The following is a 20137-nucleotide window of genomic DNA, read 5'->3' as shown; positions in this document are numbered from 1 at the left end:
CGTGGCCATATGGGAGGACATCTCTATGGACTTCGTAGAGGGGCTGCCCTTGTCCAAAGGAGTAGACACAATCTTAGTGGTGGTGGACCGTTTATCCAAGTTTGCGCATTTCATAGGCTTGAAACACTCTTTCACTGCCTTAACGGTGGCCACAGCGTTCATTAAGGAGATTGTCAGGCTACATGGTTTTCCCTCATCCATAGTCTCGGATAGGGATCGCATCTTCCTTAGCATCTTTTGGAAGGAACTTTTTAGGCTACACGGCACGAACCTAAAGCGAAGCACATCCTACCATCCCCAAACGGATGGGCAATCTGAAAATGTTAACAAGGGCCTAGAGACGTATTTGAGGTGCTTTGTGGGGGAGAAACCCAAGACGTGGGCCATGTGGCTTCCATGGGCCGAATATTCATATAACACTTCACCTCATATGTCTACTGGTATGACTCCATTCAAGGTGATTTATGGGCGAGACCCTCCCAAATTGCTACACGTTGGGTTGGGACAGACACCCGTAGATAGTCTGGAAGAGATGTTGCAAGAGAGGGACTGTGTGCTCGATGAATTGAAGGTAAATCTCTTGAAGGCACAACAAGTAATGAAGAGGTATGCGGATACTAAAAGGAGAGAAGAGACATTTACAGTAGGTGAGAAAGTATTCCTGAAACTGCAACCCTACAGGCAGCGTTCCTTAGCTAAACGGCCGTTTGAGAAGCTAGCCGCTCGTTTCTATGGGCCTTATACAATCCTACAGAAAATTGGGGAAGTAGCTTACAAACTAAAACTTCCACCAACTTGTAAGGTGCACCCGATCTTCCATGTATCACAACTTAAGAAGGCAATTGGTCTGCAAACGTCTTCACCAACGATCCCAGAACAACTGAACTCAGAGCTGGAGCTCATTGGGGAGCCCAAGCAGCTGCTTGACATGCGTACTAACAAAGGAGCAGGGGGTGTGACTGAAGTTCTGATCAAGTGGAAGGGTCTGCCACCGTTTGAGGCCACCTGGGAGGAGGCTGCGCTGATTTCAGATAGATTCCCAGCCTTCCACCTTGAGGACAAGGTGGTTCTTTTGGGGCGGGGTGTTGTAATGGACCACCTCACCAAACCACCTGACACATCTATTCTGGTGTACAGCAGACGCGGGAAGGGAGGGACAAGCAACTTCAACAACACCACAAGGAAAGGAGAGGCAGGAGCCGTTGGGGCCTGACAAAGCAACTTTTAATTAAATGCTTGTACTTGCAGCCTATTTCTGAGTAGCATAAATAGGAGAAAGAAAGAGAGAGAGAGGATTGTGAATTGTAGTAAGTGAATGAGAGTTGTGACCTAAAGTCACCGAATTAAGAGATTAATAGCCTAAAGCTATTGCCCTTGTAACTTTCTGTCTTCAAGTAATCCTAAAGCAACAATCTTTCTCTCCCAAAATTGCTGTGTTCTTGGTTTGCTATTTTGCTGGTTGTGTGGAAATCGCAGGTACATTGCAAAATAGCAATCAACTGAACTTCTCAATTATTCTAACAGTAAGCAGAATATGTCTCAAAAACTTTATAGTTTCCAAATTAAAAGTTTCCAAATGAGGTACATTATATTATATAAATTTTTTATAAGAAAATATATTATTCTAACTTAAAAGGTACTCCCTCTGTCCCTTTAAGTTCTTCCCGGTTGGAATCGGGGAGGGAATTAAGAAAAATAGAATCTTGGTTTGTTTGGGTATTTGTGTAATGATTGGGTGTAAGAGTAATGATTGGGTGTAAGTGATTGGAATAAATGAAGGAGGGAAAAAACAATAAAGAAATAAGAGATAAGGTAGATATTTTATTAAACAATTCATAAATGAGAAATGAAGAGAGAAGAGTGATAAAGATGGGTGATAAAGGAGGTGAGAGAGTGGGTATATGGGGAAGGGAAAAGAATTAAATAATAGGGGTTGTGAAATTTAGGTGGGAATTTGGGTAGAATCTTTAGGTAATTTGGTAAATAGAAGGGGATATAAGGGTATTTTAGGAAAAAAAAGTATGTCAAAAAATAGTATAGATTCCAACTGGGAAGAACATTTAGGAACGTCCGAAATAGAAACGGGAAGAACATTTAGGAACGGAGGGAGTATAATAACTATCAAACTTAGAAAGGGTAATACAGAAAGAAGACAAGGTGTCCTCAGAAAGAAACTCTATTAAATTTACAGATTAGCCCAATTCTTCTGTAGCCCCCCTAGAGAATACATGAAATGTGTGTGTAGCAGTTAATGTCTCAGTATCTTACAGTGTATGAACATACCAAAGTCCTTTCCTAAAGTCATGTTATTGTACCTTATTTAAAGGCATTAACTTATTTGTCCGTAAATTATGAAGTTAGCAATCAGTAGGTCTAAAATTCAGGTTTATCTAGTCTTCTCACCTCTCTACGTAGAAGCAAATTCAGAGAGCTACAGTAGGCTTTCCTCAACGGACCGAGGCAATTCTTATCAAGGCTCTGGAACATCAAAAGAAAGGGATGAGATTAAACAAGTGAAACAAGCATATATGGGAACAGTTTGCAGTGTTAAAACCTTCAAATGTTGCAGAAGGCGAGCATATGTCCTGCATTTGTACCGAAGATCAGCATGATCTGGTCGTTTTAACTGTCCACGCTGCTCAATGACACACAATGATGAAACCTCAACCAGAGTCATAATACTTCCGAATGAGTACAGCAAAATGTTGATCCGATACCTGCGAAAAATAACTCTTGTCGCTTATCATGAAGTCCACCAAGCTTGCAAAGTAGTTCCTCAAAAACTCAGATGCTCTACGAACAAATGTACTTTTGAGCTTTTCAACTTCTGCTTTTTTCTCTCTAACCTATAAATATTTTAAGAAAAAGAGAGACATTGATGTAATCAAATACAATTTTACAAGGACAAGCAAGACTCATAAAACTATAAGAATTCAGGAGAAATTTTCTAATAATATAAACCAGACTCTCTGCAAATTTGAAAACGGATGATCCTCGCGAATTTTCTGCCAGATGCTAAAAATGAACCAAGAATATCACTTTACTCAAAATCACACCAGAAGAGAGAGCTAAATTTGAAGTTTATGGAGAATTACACTCAAACTCTACAGCAGAAAATTTATGATGATCGGAGTTGGAGGGGATCAAAAAGGGAAAAATTTATCACAATTTTATTGATTGTCAATGCTTAGTCAATGTCATTTTGACCACACTTTTTGTAACTTATCCTACAATTCTGCAATTTGTACAATTATTATGTTGTCTGAAAAACTTTCAGTTGAAAATATAACCTAATTGAACTTGTTACTTTACTTACATACGAAATGTGTAAGTTCATTTACTTGCTAAGCATGCATTAGGCTCTTAAATAAAACGTTCACCCTTGATGACACAGCATATGCTGTTATAGAATAATCACATAAATTTAACTATTTAAGTACCCACAAGCCACTTAATGCGAGTCCAATATACTGCTTTGAAGTAGATTAAAAAAAACTGCTTCTTTAAAGTAAAAACAAGAAATCAAGATTTTTGGAACATACTGCTCGCATGTTTCCAAAAGTGGTATCCAGATTTGGGACTTCCAAGCCACGTAGAGCACCACTAAGCCACTCACATGCTTCTATGTTTTTAATCATGTTTGATTCATCAAAGGAACCTCCTGCAAGACAAGTTGCATACTAGATGCAGGAAAGTCGTCAATTTAGATTTAAAAGAATCAGGCAAGCAGAGATAAGAGGGGGGTAGCATACCTCAGAGGGAACACGTAATCGCTCAAGAAGCTTGTCAAGTTCCTCAATCAACGATTTGTTGTTTACAGATTGCATCTCCAACTTGTTATTGCGGGTTTCTATCTGAAAATAATAAACAAGGGAAGAGGTTTTGAGAAGAAAAGGAAACAAGTGACCAGCTAGAACCACTGACAGATCTGCATGCATTATATTTTACCAATAGTAGTATTTCATAAATTCAACAGCACAAGAACTTTCCCGGGCCTAACAAAAATTACAGATGTCTTGCCCAGTTCGTATCAGCACGGCCTTATTATTGCAATTATTAAGAAGGTCTCTCAAAGCCAATTATGGATAGAAGCGATGCTGTTTAGGTTACTGTGGTTAGTGTGTTGGGCATGTTGGCTGGTTGATGGGGTGATCAGTTCAGGTGAGAGGGATGAAGGTGGAGATGGTCTGGTGGTGGACTGGTTACAACTCACAAGGGGTTTAATTTTCAAAAACAAAAGATCCTTTCTTTACTTGATAAATACCTTTCTTTACTTGATAAATACCTTTCTTTCATTTTTGAAATTACATGTTCAATTTATTTTACTTTTTTCACTTTAAAAGTTACATAATCATAAATCAATTGTCGGTGGTTATTTTTGTGACCAACAAAATTCTTATTTTTTCTAGGTCACCAAATTGAAAGTGCCATAGAGTTATTACGAATAATTTTCCCAAAAATCAATACAAGCCATTTTTTCCGAAAATGAATGCATCAGAAAACAAGTAGAAAATACTAAGTAATTGCAATCGCTATTCAGCTAGATGAATCAACTAATATACAGAAATGAAAAATCCTTAAAAGTCAACCCCACTTACCGACTCGATGTCTTCTCTCATGTGTCTCAATTTCACATTGAATATCCCCAGCCACTCATCCATATCGTCCACACAGTTCAAGGCATTATCAAGCCCCCTTAGTACCTGCATTTAAACACGTTACTAGCTTAGCAATGTAAGTGATAGGGTCTTTCAAATTAATCATATTAATCAAGGGCCGAATTCCTGGAACATCTAAAATTGTAATAGCAATGGTTCAATCAGTTGTCACCAACAAGATCCGAAATCTTCCGAGTCCTATATTACTCATCAATTATGTTTATTTGTCATCAAAAAAGTGGGGCAGACACCTTAAAGCCATAATTTTAGTGTAAGAAAACATATTTTATTTGACAGGGAAAAAGTATAGGGGAGCTAGAAGTCCACCAACAAAAACAAGAACCCTAATACCGCATTACGTCAGAGATAAGTTACAGAAAAACACACCACTTGCTCCCATAAAGTAACCAAAGAGAATTCCCAGCCAAGAAAAATCCTATCATTCCTCTCCCGCAATAGCACCCACATGCCGACAATTAAAGCAATATGAACTATTATTAAATGGTTTGTGTGTCTTCTTTTGAAACTGCTATCCTACTCCTTTTACACCGTCATGTGGAACGCAAAATTTCTCCTTGAGGTGAAAGTTTTCAATCTTATTGTTATCCCAACTCTTACAAACAAAAACTATCAGTATTCAAGAACGATGCCCTCTATGAGATGAGCATGACTTTCTTCATTGACTGTTTTATAGCAACTTTGATCTATAGAGTTTGAGATGTTACGACAAAGCTGAGTTCATCCTCAAACATGGCTGGCTTTACAAAAGCACTGTAATATGTGACATACAGAATGATAAGTCCTTAAAAATTAACATCAAACAAGCGCTGTCCTAATATGAAATACAGTGAGTTCCTCATCAATGCTTGGCTGAAGCTATAAATATTTACTCCATATATTCTCAGTAGAGAATTCAGCAGCATTGCAAAGTTCTGTATTTCTAGCTTTACAATTTTCCATCATCTGTTGCGAATTTGAAAGGTCAGATACAAAGTCCTCACTTATATTCTCTCGAGTTAATATAGTCTTTCTCTACTCCAAAGAAGAAACTAGGATAAACATTTTCAGCGGGAAACATTTGCACATTCTTAATAGCTAACGGTTCCGGAGGATTTTTCATACTGCAACCTGTATGGGAGCATAACCTTATCATTTGTTGCATATAGTGAGTGGAATCAAAAGTTCAAGTGCTCGAACATTGAGAAAAAAAAATAATGAGGCTCACAATAAAATCGAAGGGAAAATCAACTCTATTGTCAAAGGTGTAGCACACAGTGCACACAATTTTAGAGATATAAACGATGTTAAAAGCCGTTTACCTGTTCCACCAAGGGTTCTGTTTCCAATATAGCATGAACATTTGCTGCTTCCAAAGCCTGAAGTTCCCGCTTCAACCTTTCGGAAAAAGCTTCTGCTTCTCCAATACCCATGACATAGCTGCATTTAACAAAACAATCAGGGTCATACTATGTGAGCGGAATACATAGAGAAGCAACTTGAACAAGCAACATTTCCAGCAACATATAGGTAGAATCTACACTGTCGTAACTCATAACAACTGAGAAGCAAATCAAACAAAACTTACTCCGAAAAATTAAAAGAGATTTACAGAAGCTATCTATTCTCAACAGCCTATCCAGATAATTAAGTTTACATAGACATCCGGGCAACAAGAGATCCCGGTATACTAAACTGATATAAGCCAAATACAGGAAAATCGGGAAAGCAAAACTTTCACTGGAAGAAAGACTCGACTCTAACTGAATCCTAAATTAGCACCTGGATTGGCCAAGAAACGAAGTCCAGCTTACTTAAGAAGCGAGGCAGTAGTTATTTATTGGATTACATGACATGACTATAGATCGCAAATATAAGAGAATTGAAGCAATTCCAGAAAAATTGGATGGAAGCATTCGTGCTGAGGAAGTCCTGGACCAAATTACCAAAAGGGTCGTGTTGGTAAGTAGTAAGGCTTGGTTGGATAACAGGCTGAGGGCTTATTACCAGCAGTATGTTCAGGATTCCAAACTCAACATTCACACTAAACACGAGGGTTGCGCTTATTACATACTCCTATACCTTACAACACGAGCTGACTACAGAGATGCACCCACAGTGTCGACATTCCAAAAAGAACCCCTCTCATTCTAGAGTATTCATCCAGCATGCCAAGAACCCCTCTTTTTGCTTTGTATTTACTTAAATTACATGCTCCAACGCTTGTGCAGGACCCTGTTGATTCCTTAAACGAACTTCCCAGACAGAACACTCAAAGTGTTAGCTACAACACTGCAAGTGTCAATCAGCATAGCGTCTAATATCCACCGTTTACGGCTAGAGACAAATAGGGTATCGAATCCCATTCACTCCAAGCCTCCCCTAGCTTTTTCTCTCGTTCATACTGCATTCTCCATTGGTGTTCTTTCCCCAATATAGCATCATATATTCCTCTGAAGAGAATAAAAATCTAGTCTCAAACTTATCATCAACAAGACACACAAAGAATGAAGGAGATACTAAAGAGTAAAATCGAGAAGGAGCAAACACAAGCAAAGTACAAACCAAGTCATGACACATTGACACTATTCACATACTCTATTTTGACTATCTTTTGTGACTTACATTTATGAAAAATTATCACCTACCTCGCCTGAGCCCGCTGCCGACCTACCTACCCACCCACCTACTCTACCCTCTCCACCGTCGAAGCACCGTCTGCACCCTTATCTGCCGCCGGCCCACCTCCACCCCTCTGTCTCCCCCCCCCCCCCCCCCCCCCCCTTTCCCCCCTCAATCTGCTCCAGCACTCCTCTTTCAATTTTCTCTTCTCCCGATTTGGTTTCACTTTCCCCTCCGATCTGATTATTGTTTTAGTGAAATTAATGACTAAATTCGATTATGAAATACTCGGATTCATGCTTAATTCAAACACCTGTTTTTTTCGATCAAGAACATAAACCCTAAAAATCATCACCCAATTTAATTTGAATTTTGATTTTGTATGCTAAAGTTCCAAACAAGTTTAATTTGTTTGGAATTACATAACAACTTATCGAATTCATGACCAAATTTGAACCAATATCATTCGAATTTTCCCTCAAATTCAATAAAATGTTCTCGAAAATATGGGCTTGTTGTGGTGGTTGAGCGTCAGCTATGGGGGAGTGGTTTGGGCGAGAAAGAGAGAGAAGCAAGTTGCAAAGGAGAGGAGGAGAGAGATGGGCTGGATAGTGGTGTTGGCGGCAACAGAGACCCGTAGGGGTGGTCTGGGCAGTGATGGCTAAAAGGTGGTGGTTGGCCGGTGGTGAACCGGTGGAAGAGGGGATATGGGAGGAAGGAGAAGGGTTAATGGGAAATTAATGGTTTAATTAAGAATTGTTATTTCAATTAGAGGGATAGTGGATAATGGCTAACGGAGTTGACGTCGTTAGCCATTAAGGACATTTGGTGAATTTCTGAAAAATTAGGGTATTTGGTATATTTTGAAAACTTAGTGATATTTGGCGCATTACGCAAAACCTCAGGGGCATTTCATGAAAAACCGTTAAAATGGTTGAAATTGTGCATTGGCAAACGTGATAAAAAAATGTGTCAACTAAAAAAGATCGGAGGAAGTAACATTTCGTGTGAGAGTCTAAGAGTAGGAATAATTAATACTCTTGTGCCATATTCTTATTTCATGCCAGAAAGGCTTCTTCATACGCCCTTAAAAAAACTTACACTTTTTCTTTGAAGAGAGCATCTTTGGTGGCTTAGGAGCGTGCCCCTATAAAAAAAAAAGCAAGTTCTTTCTAGTGCTCAGCTCTCTTTCCTCTTTTAAAGAGTAGGAGAGCGGGGTATTTGAAATTCTCTCTTCGATCCAACTCCATTTCTCCAAATCTCTAATAAGTTACTTCATCTCCTTGAAAAAAATTACATCAAACATTGTGCTACCCTTTTATCGATGTTTTTGTTTGGTTTTATCAAGATATGCCAGGTATAGACAGACGGGAAATAGCTCAGCACACGATCTCCAGCGATTAGGAGACTGCTTCGTCTTAATTCAAACAGGCTAACAACGCCTCCCACAACGCTTGAGGAATAGCACTGATACTTAGACAGAGGAGTGAAGTGAGGGCCTATTCTTCGACTCGGCCACGAGCGTTGGGCATACCATCTTGAGAAACCAGAGTTAAAGGAATCGATACCTTGGTCTTCCTGCAATGCTACTGAAATCCGACCTCAGAGATCGGGTGAGGCCTCCAATAACCAAATATCCTTCGTACTTCTCGTTCAAATCGATTATTCGTTCACGGCATGTATGTCATCTGAAGTAGACCTTCCAGAACTTGGCGAACAGGTCGTGTCCCATACCTTTTGCCTGTCTTATGTGTGCGGAACCAGGCCTTTTTCGGTTACAGCCTTCCCCTCGTAACCCTGCTAGGTCTACACCTACAAGGTTCTACAACCCCGACTTTTCAATTTACCTAGGCAAATATCCAAAATCTTAATCGATGCAGATACTTCCGCGATCCACAAACTGATATATATAACCAAGTATTCTAATGTTTTTAACACTTCCAAAAAGTCTTGGTATCATAAATCCAAACCTCCAAGGCAAAAGAGTATGACTTTGCCATCTTAGATCTTACTATAGGAGATTTTTCATACAATTTGAATTGATACCTCGACAAGGTAGTTCTTATATGCAATGAAGGAAATATACATCAAATGACATCAAAGTAATGCCTTCCATGTAGAAAAGAAGGGGAAAAGACAAAAATACAATGCTCTCAAGCTACCATGTGGCTTATAAGTTACAAGCAATACGACACAACATCATATAACCAAGACGGAAGAGTCTCCTCAAATTAAATATGTCATACAACTGGAAAATGGGTTCTCAACAATAATGACAACCTCTTATACTTCAATGACAATTTTATGCATGCTCCACATTTATATTACACTACATAGAATTGAATCTAGACCCTTTGGTCTTCGGTCCCGTCAAAGTTTTTTTGTAGACGGATTTCAATTCGTGTTCAATGATTAGCCATTTTGTAACAAGCTTTTCAAATCACACCATGACATCTGTCATAGACCATTATGTTACCCCTAAAGCGGTTGAACAATTGTGACCTATTATTAAAGTCATTACACATATTCTACCATTGAAATTAACTATTTAACTATTTAGGAGGAGTTTAACTCATTATTTTAACGGTTTTTTCATGAAATGCCCCTGAGGTTTCACAAAATGCATCAAATACACCCGCGCGTTTCAAAATACATAATATACCCCTATTTAAACTTATTTGCACCAAATGCCCCTAGAATTAACGGAAGTCTAACTCCGTTAACATTAACTCTTAATTAATCTAACTAATCCTAATTTAACCATAATTAAATACCGATTAGTCTAATTAATCCTAATTAACACCTAATGAACCTTAATTAACTCTAACTCCCCTCTCTCCTCTCACTCTCCTCTATCCTCTCAATCTCACGCCTTTTTCTGGGTATCAAAATGGTGAACCCAACCACAATATATCCTTCTTCAAACCATCTTCACCAAACATCAATTGCTAACTCATGTAGATATGTACTTCATGATATATGTTGGTTACTTGAGTAGCTTGGGAGGGTGACGAAATCGGGAGGTTTAGGAGCGGATTTCTTAGGATCTGGCGGCTGAGGGGTGGTTTCAGGCTTTAAGGGCGGAGGGGTGGTTTCTGGCTTTGAGGGCGGCGGAAGAGGAGAGACAGTGTTGAAAGCGGAGGTGGTGTTGATGGGTGATTGGACCTCCATTGGTGGTGGTGGTTGTATTTGTGCTTGCTGCTCTCGTGAATGGAAAGTCAAGTTGACAGACATTGATTTGGCTGCCCTCGATTCCAATCGCTGCTATTCTACTCTCCTATTTGCTGCTACTGCTGCTATATATCTCTTTCTGCAGAAGAACTCAACCCCAAGAACGAAAATAAGAAAACAAAATCGAAAAAGAAATTAAAATTTGAAGACGAAATTCATTCTAATCTACGAATTGTTTCTGATTCTCTAATCTAATTCTAACTACCCTGCGCTATTCTCTTTCCTAGCTGTTATTCTACCTCGCCCAATACAAATTAGAACTTCGTTTTAGAATTTGTTCTTCAGCATTTATGTTCTTCTTTTTGGTTCGAGGGAGCAGCTGCGATTAGAGGAGATAGAGAATAGCGCAGCAGGAATTGTTTTATGTTTTTCAGATTTTGATTTTTGTTGGTTTTCCTATTTTAGATTTTGCAGCTGGGTTCTTCGTGAGTATATAATAGCAGCAACAACAACAACAAAGGGCGAAAAACGGCAGAATTTGGGTAAATTAGAGAGAGATTAGAGCCACTAGAATTCCAATTTGTAGTTTAGATTTTCGATTTTAGGTATTAAACTCTCAAATTTTCATATTCTCTTCTTCAATTTTTTGGGTTTTGTTCTTGAATTTTCAGATTTATTGTTCTTCAATTTTGGGCTTCAAATTCAATTGTATTTGTTAGCTAGAGTTAATTAGAGGCAATTAGAGGTTAATACTAACGGAGTTAACGGCCGTTAGTCATTAAAGATATTCAAGGGCATTTGGTGCATTTTTTTAAGAAATAGGGGTATATTATGTATTTTGAAACGCGCGGGTGTATTTGGTGCATTTTGTGAAACCTCAGGGGCATTTCATGAAAAAACCGTTATTTTAATCACTACAACTATTTAGATTTTATAACCTCTATTTTCTCACCAACTAGCAAGATAAAGTACCATATTCTTTCATGTATAATAAAAATAAATAGAAAAAACTGACACCAACTAGGCGTTTTGCTTTAAAAGGTCCAACTTTTGTTTAATTAACTCATGGCAGTCCTAACTTTTAGGGGTATCATCTCAAAACGGTCCTCATGCATAATCAAATTTCACAATCGGTATCACAGCCACCAAAACACAGCCATGCCACCCTTGTTTCATTCTCCGTTCACCTTCCCCGCCAACATGTAGCTATATTAACCGGTTGAGTAGATTAATTATGGGTGAAGACTGTTTTCCGATGATACCCCTAAAAGTTGGGACCGCCATGAGTTAAATCAAAAGTTGGGACATTTTATAGAAGACTGCCAAATAGTTGGGACTAATAATGTCAAATTTTCAAATAATATAATGTTCTACAGCATGATAATTTATGGATTACTCCATTCATACCATGATAGCCACTGTAACCAACAAGATCCAGCTTCCATGGCATCCATTACCGTGATCTCAACATATTTTCTATTGTTCATTACTTCATGTTTACCTTAACCATGACTTTGACATTTTTTGTATTACATGGGTCTATAAACAAAAGCCTCCATTAGAGAAGGTAATGTAACATTACATTTTCTCGGTCATTCATATTCTTGTATTTCAATAATAATTGTTGAAAGATTTACTAAACTAGTAAGACCTAAATAAGGGCACAGTAATGTCCAAACGCATAAAAACACAAATTCAAAATGTGAAAAGGCATCCAAAAATAGCAAACGTAAGAATGCATACGTGCCGAGAAGAGCTTCCATATCCTCTTCTTCTGCCTGGGATACAAGATCCTTCTCCACAGTAACCTTCAAGTCCTTTTCAGCCATTGTAGTAGGAACAGGCCCGTCTTCAGAATTCACCTGATTGGACGTGGTGGAGGTGGTAGTGTTTTCCTGTAGCAGCAAGAAAATGTAAACAACTACATCAAGGAGCGCCTACAATCAAATCAAACATTAAGGGAAATTTGATAGAATAACTGATGCTGGGATGTCTATTAAGAGGATAGATTCACGTTTTTGAGAAGCCTGGAAATCAAAGGAGAAACAAAATACTGGGATAGCCTTTCTCTCTTCATCCTTCCCTTACTCCAACTCTACCAGGCAAGTAACGGTGGGAAAAAAATATATGATGAGATTTGCCATAAAATAGTTTGTAACTCTAACCTCAGGAACTCCACATACTTTATAAAACAACATAAAAAGCTACATAGCAAATGCTATGATTACTTGATTAGATGTTTTATTAGGTCAGATAACTAACCATCCCACCTTAAAGCCGAAAACTCTAACAAGCTCTTCACTAAGCAAAAGAAGTTCACAATGCTCTTATACCTCTTCTCTCTGCCCTTTATGGCTTCTACTTCAAACAAAGGGTGAAGAGGGGTCAAATAGATCCATTTAGTATAGTTTTGCATGGGGTATCAGGAGGACAAATGTGATGCTAACTTGATTCTGACAAGGACTTGCCTTCACAATGGCTCGAGAATTAGATCGTCTAAAGAAATAGATATGGTCATTCAAGTCCATATTAAGCTCTTTGTCACAATGAGTGCCTTACTTAAAGTGGTATCATCGGCTTGCTATATCACCTTTTGGCCCAAGGTTTTTGAAACAAGGGGGTGGAGTGGGTCTGTCTTCCTTTAACTTCAAAGCACTTGAAATTTGCAAGTTTCCTATAATAGGTTATGCAGCCATAAGCAACCAACGTAAAAATTTATCATTATCGAATTTCTGTTCAAAGGGTATTAACACTTAGAGTGGAACTGACGCATTTTTTAAAGTAGGACTGTAAAACAAATGGCTCACTGGAATACAGCCGTCTTCTTGGCCTTATTTGCAGATCATTTTTCTGCGCAGGATATTTGGATTATCTTTATAAAATATCTAGTGCGATGGAAACTACTTGTCTTTTAAGTTCTTAAAATAATTGGATAACTCTCTGACCACCATTAAGTTTCTCTTTCTTTTGGAAAATTATTTTAGCATATCATTACCACTAATCCAAAGGAGGATAATCAAAGGGAGAATGCAAATACTTTAAAGATTTGAAAGAAAAGTCCCCCAAAAAATCATATCACAGATTTTACATTTTACACATCTTTATTCAAAGAATTATTCCAAACATGTCAAAAACAAACTCAAATAATCATAATAAAAACTAACCCACTGGAAAGGGAATATTTCGAGAGAAATACTGAATGTTAACCAAGAAGCAACCATATTCCGTAAAATCAGTAGGGAGAAAAACACTGCTAGTACCAAAAGGGTGATATCTATAAATACAGTTATAAATATATCCATACCTTTGCCCAAAGAGCCATTTCAACAACATCTATTCCAACAACTTTTGGAAGACGACCAAGCATGTCCTTGCAGACATTTAATATACAAAGTAAAAGACGATTCCTGACAAAGTAAACAGAAGCATGAGATGGGATTGTACTGAGTACTGTTTTTAACTCTTAATTAAAAACAATAATAGAAAATGGTAATCCATAGCTGATACCTATCATCGGTATTCCGCATGGTCCACTGTGGAGGAGCAACTGTTTGGTTCCTCAGGTTGTCAAACCCCTGCAAGAATAGAAAGTCAAGAGATTGTCAACAAGGCATAGACCAGACGAACATTATCAATTTCCTTTCTTTTCTTCTTTCTCTTCTTAACACAAAGCAAGTGAAGTCACAAAACCCCGAAACCAGATAATTTCCCCATGAGTTAAATGAGAGAGTAGGTCGTACCAAAGTAAAAGTACATCCACTGGGATCATTCGAGTTAACCTCCACCTTTGAAAGGTGTTTTAACTTGTATATTTTTGCTGGCTTCAAAATAATGAAACAATAAAAACAAGTTAGTCCAGAACAAACCTGATAAACCAATTTGAAAAGCTTAAAATATCCTAGAGCATAAGCGAACCGTTCAAACCTTAGAAAACATCAATTACATTAATTTGGATAAATTACTCTCAATAGGAGTAGTTAGTATTTCTCAAATTCTTAAGGAGTCCTGGTTTTGCTCATAATTTTGAGTGTTCAAGCACTGATTAAATAAATTTCTGCATCAGTCCAGGCAAATCTCGAGATGCCTGATAAAATGCCTTTTGAGTGACTGTACAATAGGGCAACTACAAGAAAGGTTGCATTGAAATGGAAAAATTACCTCAAGAATACCCCCATTAGAATATTTTAAGACACGCAGGAAAGCTTTCGTCCGCTGGCCCTTCTGTTTTACTGCATTAAGTGTGAGTCGTCAAAACTAAAGCTACATCATGCAGATATATCTATAAAAAAAAAATCAGATCCCGAGGAGAGAAAGGAACACCGTGATTGAATGAGAACAATGGAAACAACTGATGCATTATCTTAAGCAATGAAGAATTGCATGGCTGAGAATTGCATCATCAACCACAGAACTACAAACTTTATTAATATATAATAAGACACCAAGTATCTACTTATTAGAATGTGATGGCGTGATGCTTAACAAATTACTCCTATCAAACTTCATGAGTATCCTCACACCCATTCAAAACCTTTGTAAGAAGATGAATATATTTGGATCTCACATCCATGTAAATTTCCTTAGTGAAAAGAATGCAAGAAGATAGGACAGAAACATCAATAGACTATGTTGAAGGGTAAAGGAAATTAATCGAAAGAAGAAAAATGAGAGAAAAATACAGGAATACAACATTAACAAACAAGGAGTTCACCAAAAGAAATAAACTGGAGGTGAAAAGGGCCATGCTAATCAAGCTTTACATCATTTGAAGAACGGCTAGGAAAAAAATTCCTTGAAACCGCCCACTTAACTTAGAAATTAGAACCCATTAACCTGAGTAACCACATGCCACAGCCTACGTGCCAACCAGATAAGTCACTCTGCCTTTATCTTTCTTTTACAGACATACTCTTCACTCTTAGCGTTTTCTCTTCTGATACTAGCTGCCTGCCCATAACAGAGATTTCGAAGATAGACAGAGATAGACAGACAGAGAGGCAGATAACAGAGAAAAGATAGAGCAGAAGACTAACTGCCCGCTTGCTTCAACCATCACGAAGGAAAATCAAAATCGGCACAAAACCAATTCGCAATATTTCCAATCACAACCAGCATTCAGCACTAACTTCACACCACAGCAAAATAAAACCTTGTGTAACCTCAACTGCTCTACACTCCATATTTAAGTCATCCAACAGCTCTGTACACAATCCCACAGTGAAATGTTTTGGCAACACCCAAACGCTGGATCCTGAGCGTACTTGTGCATCATACGTAATGAATAAAAAGTCTCAAGGCGCTCTGTGGGTCCTGAGGCGATACGGATCCTTTTTGCACCACATTGAAAGCGCCTCACATAGACCCCAAAAAAAAAGGCGCCTGACACCTATCATCTAGAGCCAGGGTGTGCCCTTTAATGCATGACATAAGTTTCCAGTTCAATAAATCTCCAGCTAGCAATTTAGTGGATCAAGAAAGTGTGCAGCTTAAGCTTACATATTGCAAATTCTGATAACAAGCAAGGTGGAGGAGTCATATCAGAGATGACACAACTGGATCGGTTGACGAAGGAAACCCAAAAAATCCAGCCAAAAAAAGGTAGAAGGTGCTTCCAACATCATCATTCGTTCCCAGATGGTTGGTGATACTGCGACAGTCCTAGAGGAAACTGGGCCAGACTTCCCAGCTCTAAAAGTGGTTGCAACCAATCGCCGGAACTACCTCTGTCTAAGCGGTGGTGAGGGTATTTAAGTTAGCATAGCAAAAGCACAAGTAACATTATTAGGTAATACTGATTCTTTTATCCAACTGCTTTGACCATCTCCGAGCACCCAATAGCATTTATTGGTGTCCGAGAATTCAATCACAAGGAAAGGAGAGGAAGTAAGAAAGGGAGAGGAAAAAAAAAGAAATGAAATGAGAAACCCTTCCATTACCAATGTTTGGTAGGTTAAGGGGAAAGGATTTCCATTCCTTTGTTGATGATTTTATCACAACCACCATCAACTTCAAGGTGGCTGCCATCATTTTCGTATTTTCCTCCTCCAATATATAAATCTTCGTCCCCCTCTCATCCACTTATTTTTCTATCCACTATCAGATCTAAATATATATAAGTAGACCTGGTTATTGGACAGGGTAGTCCAATGGATATAGGGTTAGGGTCAAGTTAATAGGGCTTTTATTGGGCAGGGCTCTTATTGGACAGGGCCTTTATTGGACAGGGTCATTATAGGGTCAAACTTATACTACAATTATTTTGAAAATAAAAATAGTAATGATACAAAAAATTACATGCATAGCTTCGTATTTACTTGTACTTGCACATGGCTCTTTTGTTTTTCATTTTTCATTGCTCGTTTATTGACCCGCCCAATAATGACCCGCTATTGACCCGCGACTCGCTTTTGACCCGCCCATTATCGACCCTCTAAAAATGACCCTTTCAATACCCGACCCTCTTTTGACCCGCACCGACCCTGACCCGCCCCGCCCGATAACCAGGCCTATATATAAGTAACTTCGACCGATGTGGCTTCGATCTAGAACCTTGGTGTTCGATTTCAACAATCTAATGTCAACAAAACAACAGATCTAAACAAATAAGTTGCACCATTTACCTCTAACTAAAATCAAAATCTAAAATAAACTTCTAATCCTAAACTTACATGTAAAACCTAAAACCCAAGGAATGCTCAACAAATCCCGAGTAAGCTTAAGCTTACAAGAAAACAAATCCTAAACAAAACAGAACTTACATGACTGTAATGATTCCTATTAATCTATTACAGGTACAACCATTAGCACACAAACTTCTAAAGCCACCGAAACAGTTCAATTTCATTTTGTTTGAACAAACAACAATAATGTTCTAACAGCTAGCAATTATCTAAAAGCTGCTGACTTCATTCAAACAACTGATGAACTAACACACGCAAAATATATTCAACGTGGGAACGGAAGAAGTATCAGCTGGAGATGCTGCTGATCGCCTTCTCATCAAGGACAACATCAATATCCACATTATAGCTGTTGCGTGCGCTGATGTTAATTAAGCAAAGGAAAAATCACCCAAACATCTTCAAAAATGTAGCACAGCCCACATGAATTCCCTCAAAAGAATCAAATAAAACCCATTAATGAAACTGAGCTGCTTGCTTGATGAATTCCTCGCAAGATACGAACACAGTGTAAAACAAATATCAAGAGAAACAAGGAACTAATAATGAACGACTTTGACCATTAGTTATACATTTTGTCCCCATATAACATGAGACCATGATAAAATTGTAAAAAGTTAAAGATGGATCATCCAAATACGCATCATATCACTAGCCTTGTTTGGGAAGAATTGGGTGAAACTTTGTTCCCTAAAAGATGGTCTTGTGGCACAGAAAAGAAGGATGGCGAAAGGTTGGCTTGCTGAAGTGTTGAAGACAGATTCAGTAGCAATTAAGTGGGCAATTGGAAAGAAAGAAAGCAATGGTTTTTGGGGTAGGGCTTGCCCACGCCAAGGTTCAAGATTAGTTTTTGGAGGGTATTGTTACCTAAAGTCCGAGCGTTGGATTCTAAGCGACACTAGGCTCTTCTTCTTCTTCGCGCTTAAATTACAAGATATTGAGTCTCTGTATATCCAACACAATAAGAAGACAAATCTGTTATAGTGGTCGATAGTAGATTAGTAGATCTCAACTAAGCCATCTTCCAAACACTTCCCCCAGATAAGAAAATAAAAATTCTGAAAAAAGGAGAAAGAACTTAACACACACAAGTCCAAGGAGAAGATGCTTTTAAAATATACAATTCTAAAAACAATTGAGACATCCATTAATCATCACCAAAAAATCCACCCTCCTTAAGCCCACAGTTATTTCAAGAAATCTAGTTCTCGTTTCACGTAATCTTTCATGAGTAGCATTGACTTGATGGCCAAGGCTTAGTTGTTTACCCAATTAGAGGGTTTCAATTAACTTCAGAATGTAAAAAAGATGGAAGTAAGCATCCCCTAAATGTAGTACCCTCACCTTAGGATACCAATGCTAAGAATCATCTATTTGCAACAGTAGGAAAGCAGAATTCATGTTTAAAAAACATATATTAAAAAGCAAAATCCAAGAATAAATGCGAGCTTTGGAAGATACCCAAGGCATAAAAAAGCATTTTCCACGGGATCTCAAAAGCACTGGCCCCAATAGATTGAAACATGAGACTCTTCCTCCCATCCTTCACGCCCAGTATGTAATTTTCCAAGATTATTTGATCGACTACAAGTCTATAACAGAAAGTTTACCCTCCGTACATCAGATTAAATCCTCAACGCTTACAACTACCAAGGTCTTACTTCAGTATCAATAATATAAAAAAGGATAAAAAAGCAAAATATTGCTGGATGTAGGTCTAGTCTTGACCACTAAGATGTTATTATCCCTTCCTCTCTGAGAGAGAGCTACTAAGTTTGTTCAGGTCTACAAGACATATCCTTGATTCAATTCCAAATACCCCAAGCACCTTTTCTCGTCAGACTTATTCATTCAGCATCCCGGTCCCTATTCACCATATAAGCAACAATAATTGAAAACAGTCTTATCCGGAGCTTGGCCTTACCCAACGTTGCTCACACTACCTTGACATGGATGGCCAGCCAATCAACCGTAAACTTAAATAGAACATCCTTACACTCCTGACTCCTTAGCTCAAGTGTAAACCAACTTAAAATTCATAATCTAACAGCACAACTATTATAAGCCCCAGCATTGCAATACCAGCCCAGATAAGTAATACAATGAAGCACAATCCGCCAACAGTAATCCTCACAAAGTACATTATATCAGACTTGTTCCTCCTAATTGAGCCATTTCTCAACCATCTAGAATACCCAGAATTAGTAGTTGCAGGAGTTTGAGAGTGGCATCGGATAGGGAAAAAATAGAAATCTAATCATTCACCAACCACAAATTACAAGTCCTGTTCCTTACAAATCAACTACTAAGAACATAAACCCGAATTATACAAGATCATCACAACGCAGTATGATAATTTAAGAATATTTTTAAAAAAATATAACATAGTAGAATTGTAAATCAGAGATCAAATGCGAAATTGAGAATGAAAGAAGAACCTAACTGGAAATGGCAAGAACCCTAGGTTTGGCCATTTGACGGCCTAATTTGCCGGATTTGCCCCAAACACCACGACTCTTAGCGACACGGATCGACATGATGACCTTCTGCTTGGTGCCTTCAATGGCGGATTCACATGCTCGGCGTAGCTCACCATCGTCGGCGCTGGATTTCGCCATTGTTGATGTTGTTCAAGTTCCTTCCAGCTCAAAAGACTTTCTCTCTCCTCAGATGTTTATTTTTGTTTTAACACGTTTGAAATTACCAACAATGTTTACAGTTTCACGGTGGAGTGTGAATCAAAATCATCAAATTTTTATGTACGCTTTTCTAGCTTTGATTTTTCAACACGTGCAAGCATTGTCAAGGTAATTGTAAGTTTGTAACCGGTAATAACTGTCTTTTTAAAAGTTTACCATTTTCATTTTTTATAATAACGGACTATTTTGATGTATGCAAATACAACGAGTTGAAATTGATTCTAATCCTATTTTGATTTTAGAGATAGGTGTGTTTGATCGAGTATTTATAGATTGGGGTCTAAAGGTTAATGTAATTTTGTTACACAAA

The 20137-nt window shown here is 38.1% G+C and overlaps 1 protein-coding gene across 1 annotated transcript in view; it reads right to left on the bottom strand.

Moving 5' to 3' along the window:
* LOC110804765 (exocyst complex component SEC3A) overlaps nucleotides 1-19863 on the bottom strand; it is a 32165-nt gene extending 12302 nt beyond the window's left edge. The window contains exons 1-13 of the mRNA XM_022010368.2: nucleotides 19572-19863; nucleotides 14607-14677; nucleotides 14189-14269; nucleotides 13956-14023; nucleotides 13753-13855; nucleotides 12192-12343; nucleotides 5978-6095; nucleotides 4599-4703; nucleotides 3753-3854; nucleotides 3543-3680; nucleotides 2718-2846; nucleotides 2555-2635; nucleotides 2404-2478 (exon numbers count right to left, since the gene is read on the bottom strand). Coding sequence (XP_021866060.1) covers nucleotides 2404-2478; nucleotides 2555-2635; nucleotides 2718-2846; nucleotides 3543-3680; nucleotides 3753-3854; nucleotides 4599-4703; nucleotides 5978-6095; nucleotides 12192-12343; nucleotides 13753-13855; nucleotides 13956-14023; nucleotides 14189-14269; nucleotides 14607-14677; nucleotides 19572-19746 — 1398 coding nt within the window. The 5' untranslated portion in view covers nucleotides 19747-19863. The remainder of the gene's footprint in view (nucleotides 1-2403; nucleotides 2479-2554; nucleotides 2636-2717; nucleotides 2847-3542; nucleotides 3681-3752; nucleotides 3855-4598; nucleotides 4704-5977; nucleotides 6096-12191; nucleotides 12344-13752; nucleotides 13856-13955; nucleotides 14024-14188; nucleotides 14270-14606; nucleotides 14678-19571) is intronic.
* Nucleotides 19864-20137: the final 274 nt, after the last annotated feature.

The sequence above is a fragment of the Spinacia oleracea genome, chromosome 6 (assembly GCF_020520425.1).
Source record: "Spinacia oleracea cultivar Varoflay chromosome 6, BTI_SOV_V1, whole genome shotgun sequence".
Lineage (NCBI taxonomy): Eukaryota > Viridiplantae > Streptophyta > Magnoliopsida > Caryophyllales > Amaranthaceae > Spinacia > Spinacia oleracea.
The sequence above is the reverse complement of the archived record's forward strand: the minus strand, read 5'-3'. Positions and strand labels throughout refer to the sequence as shown.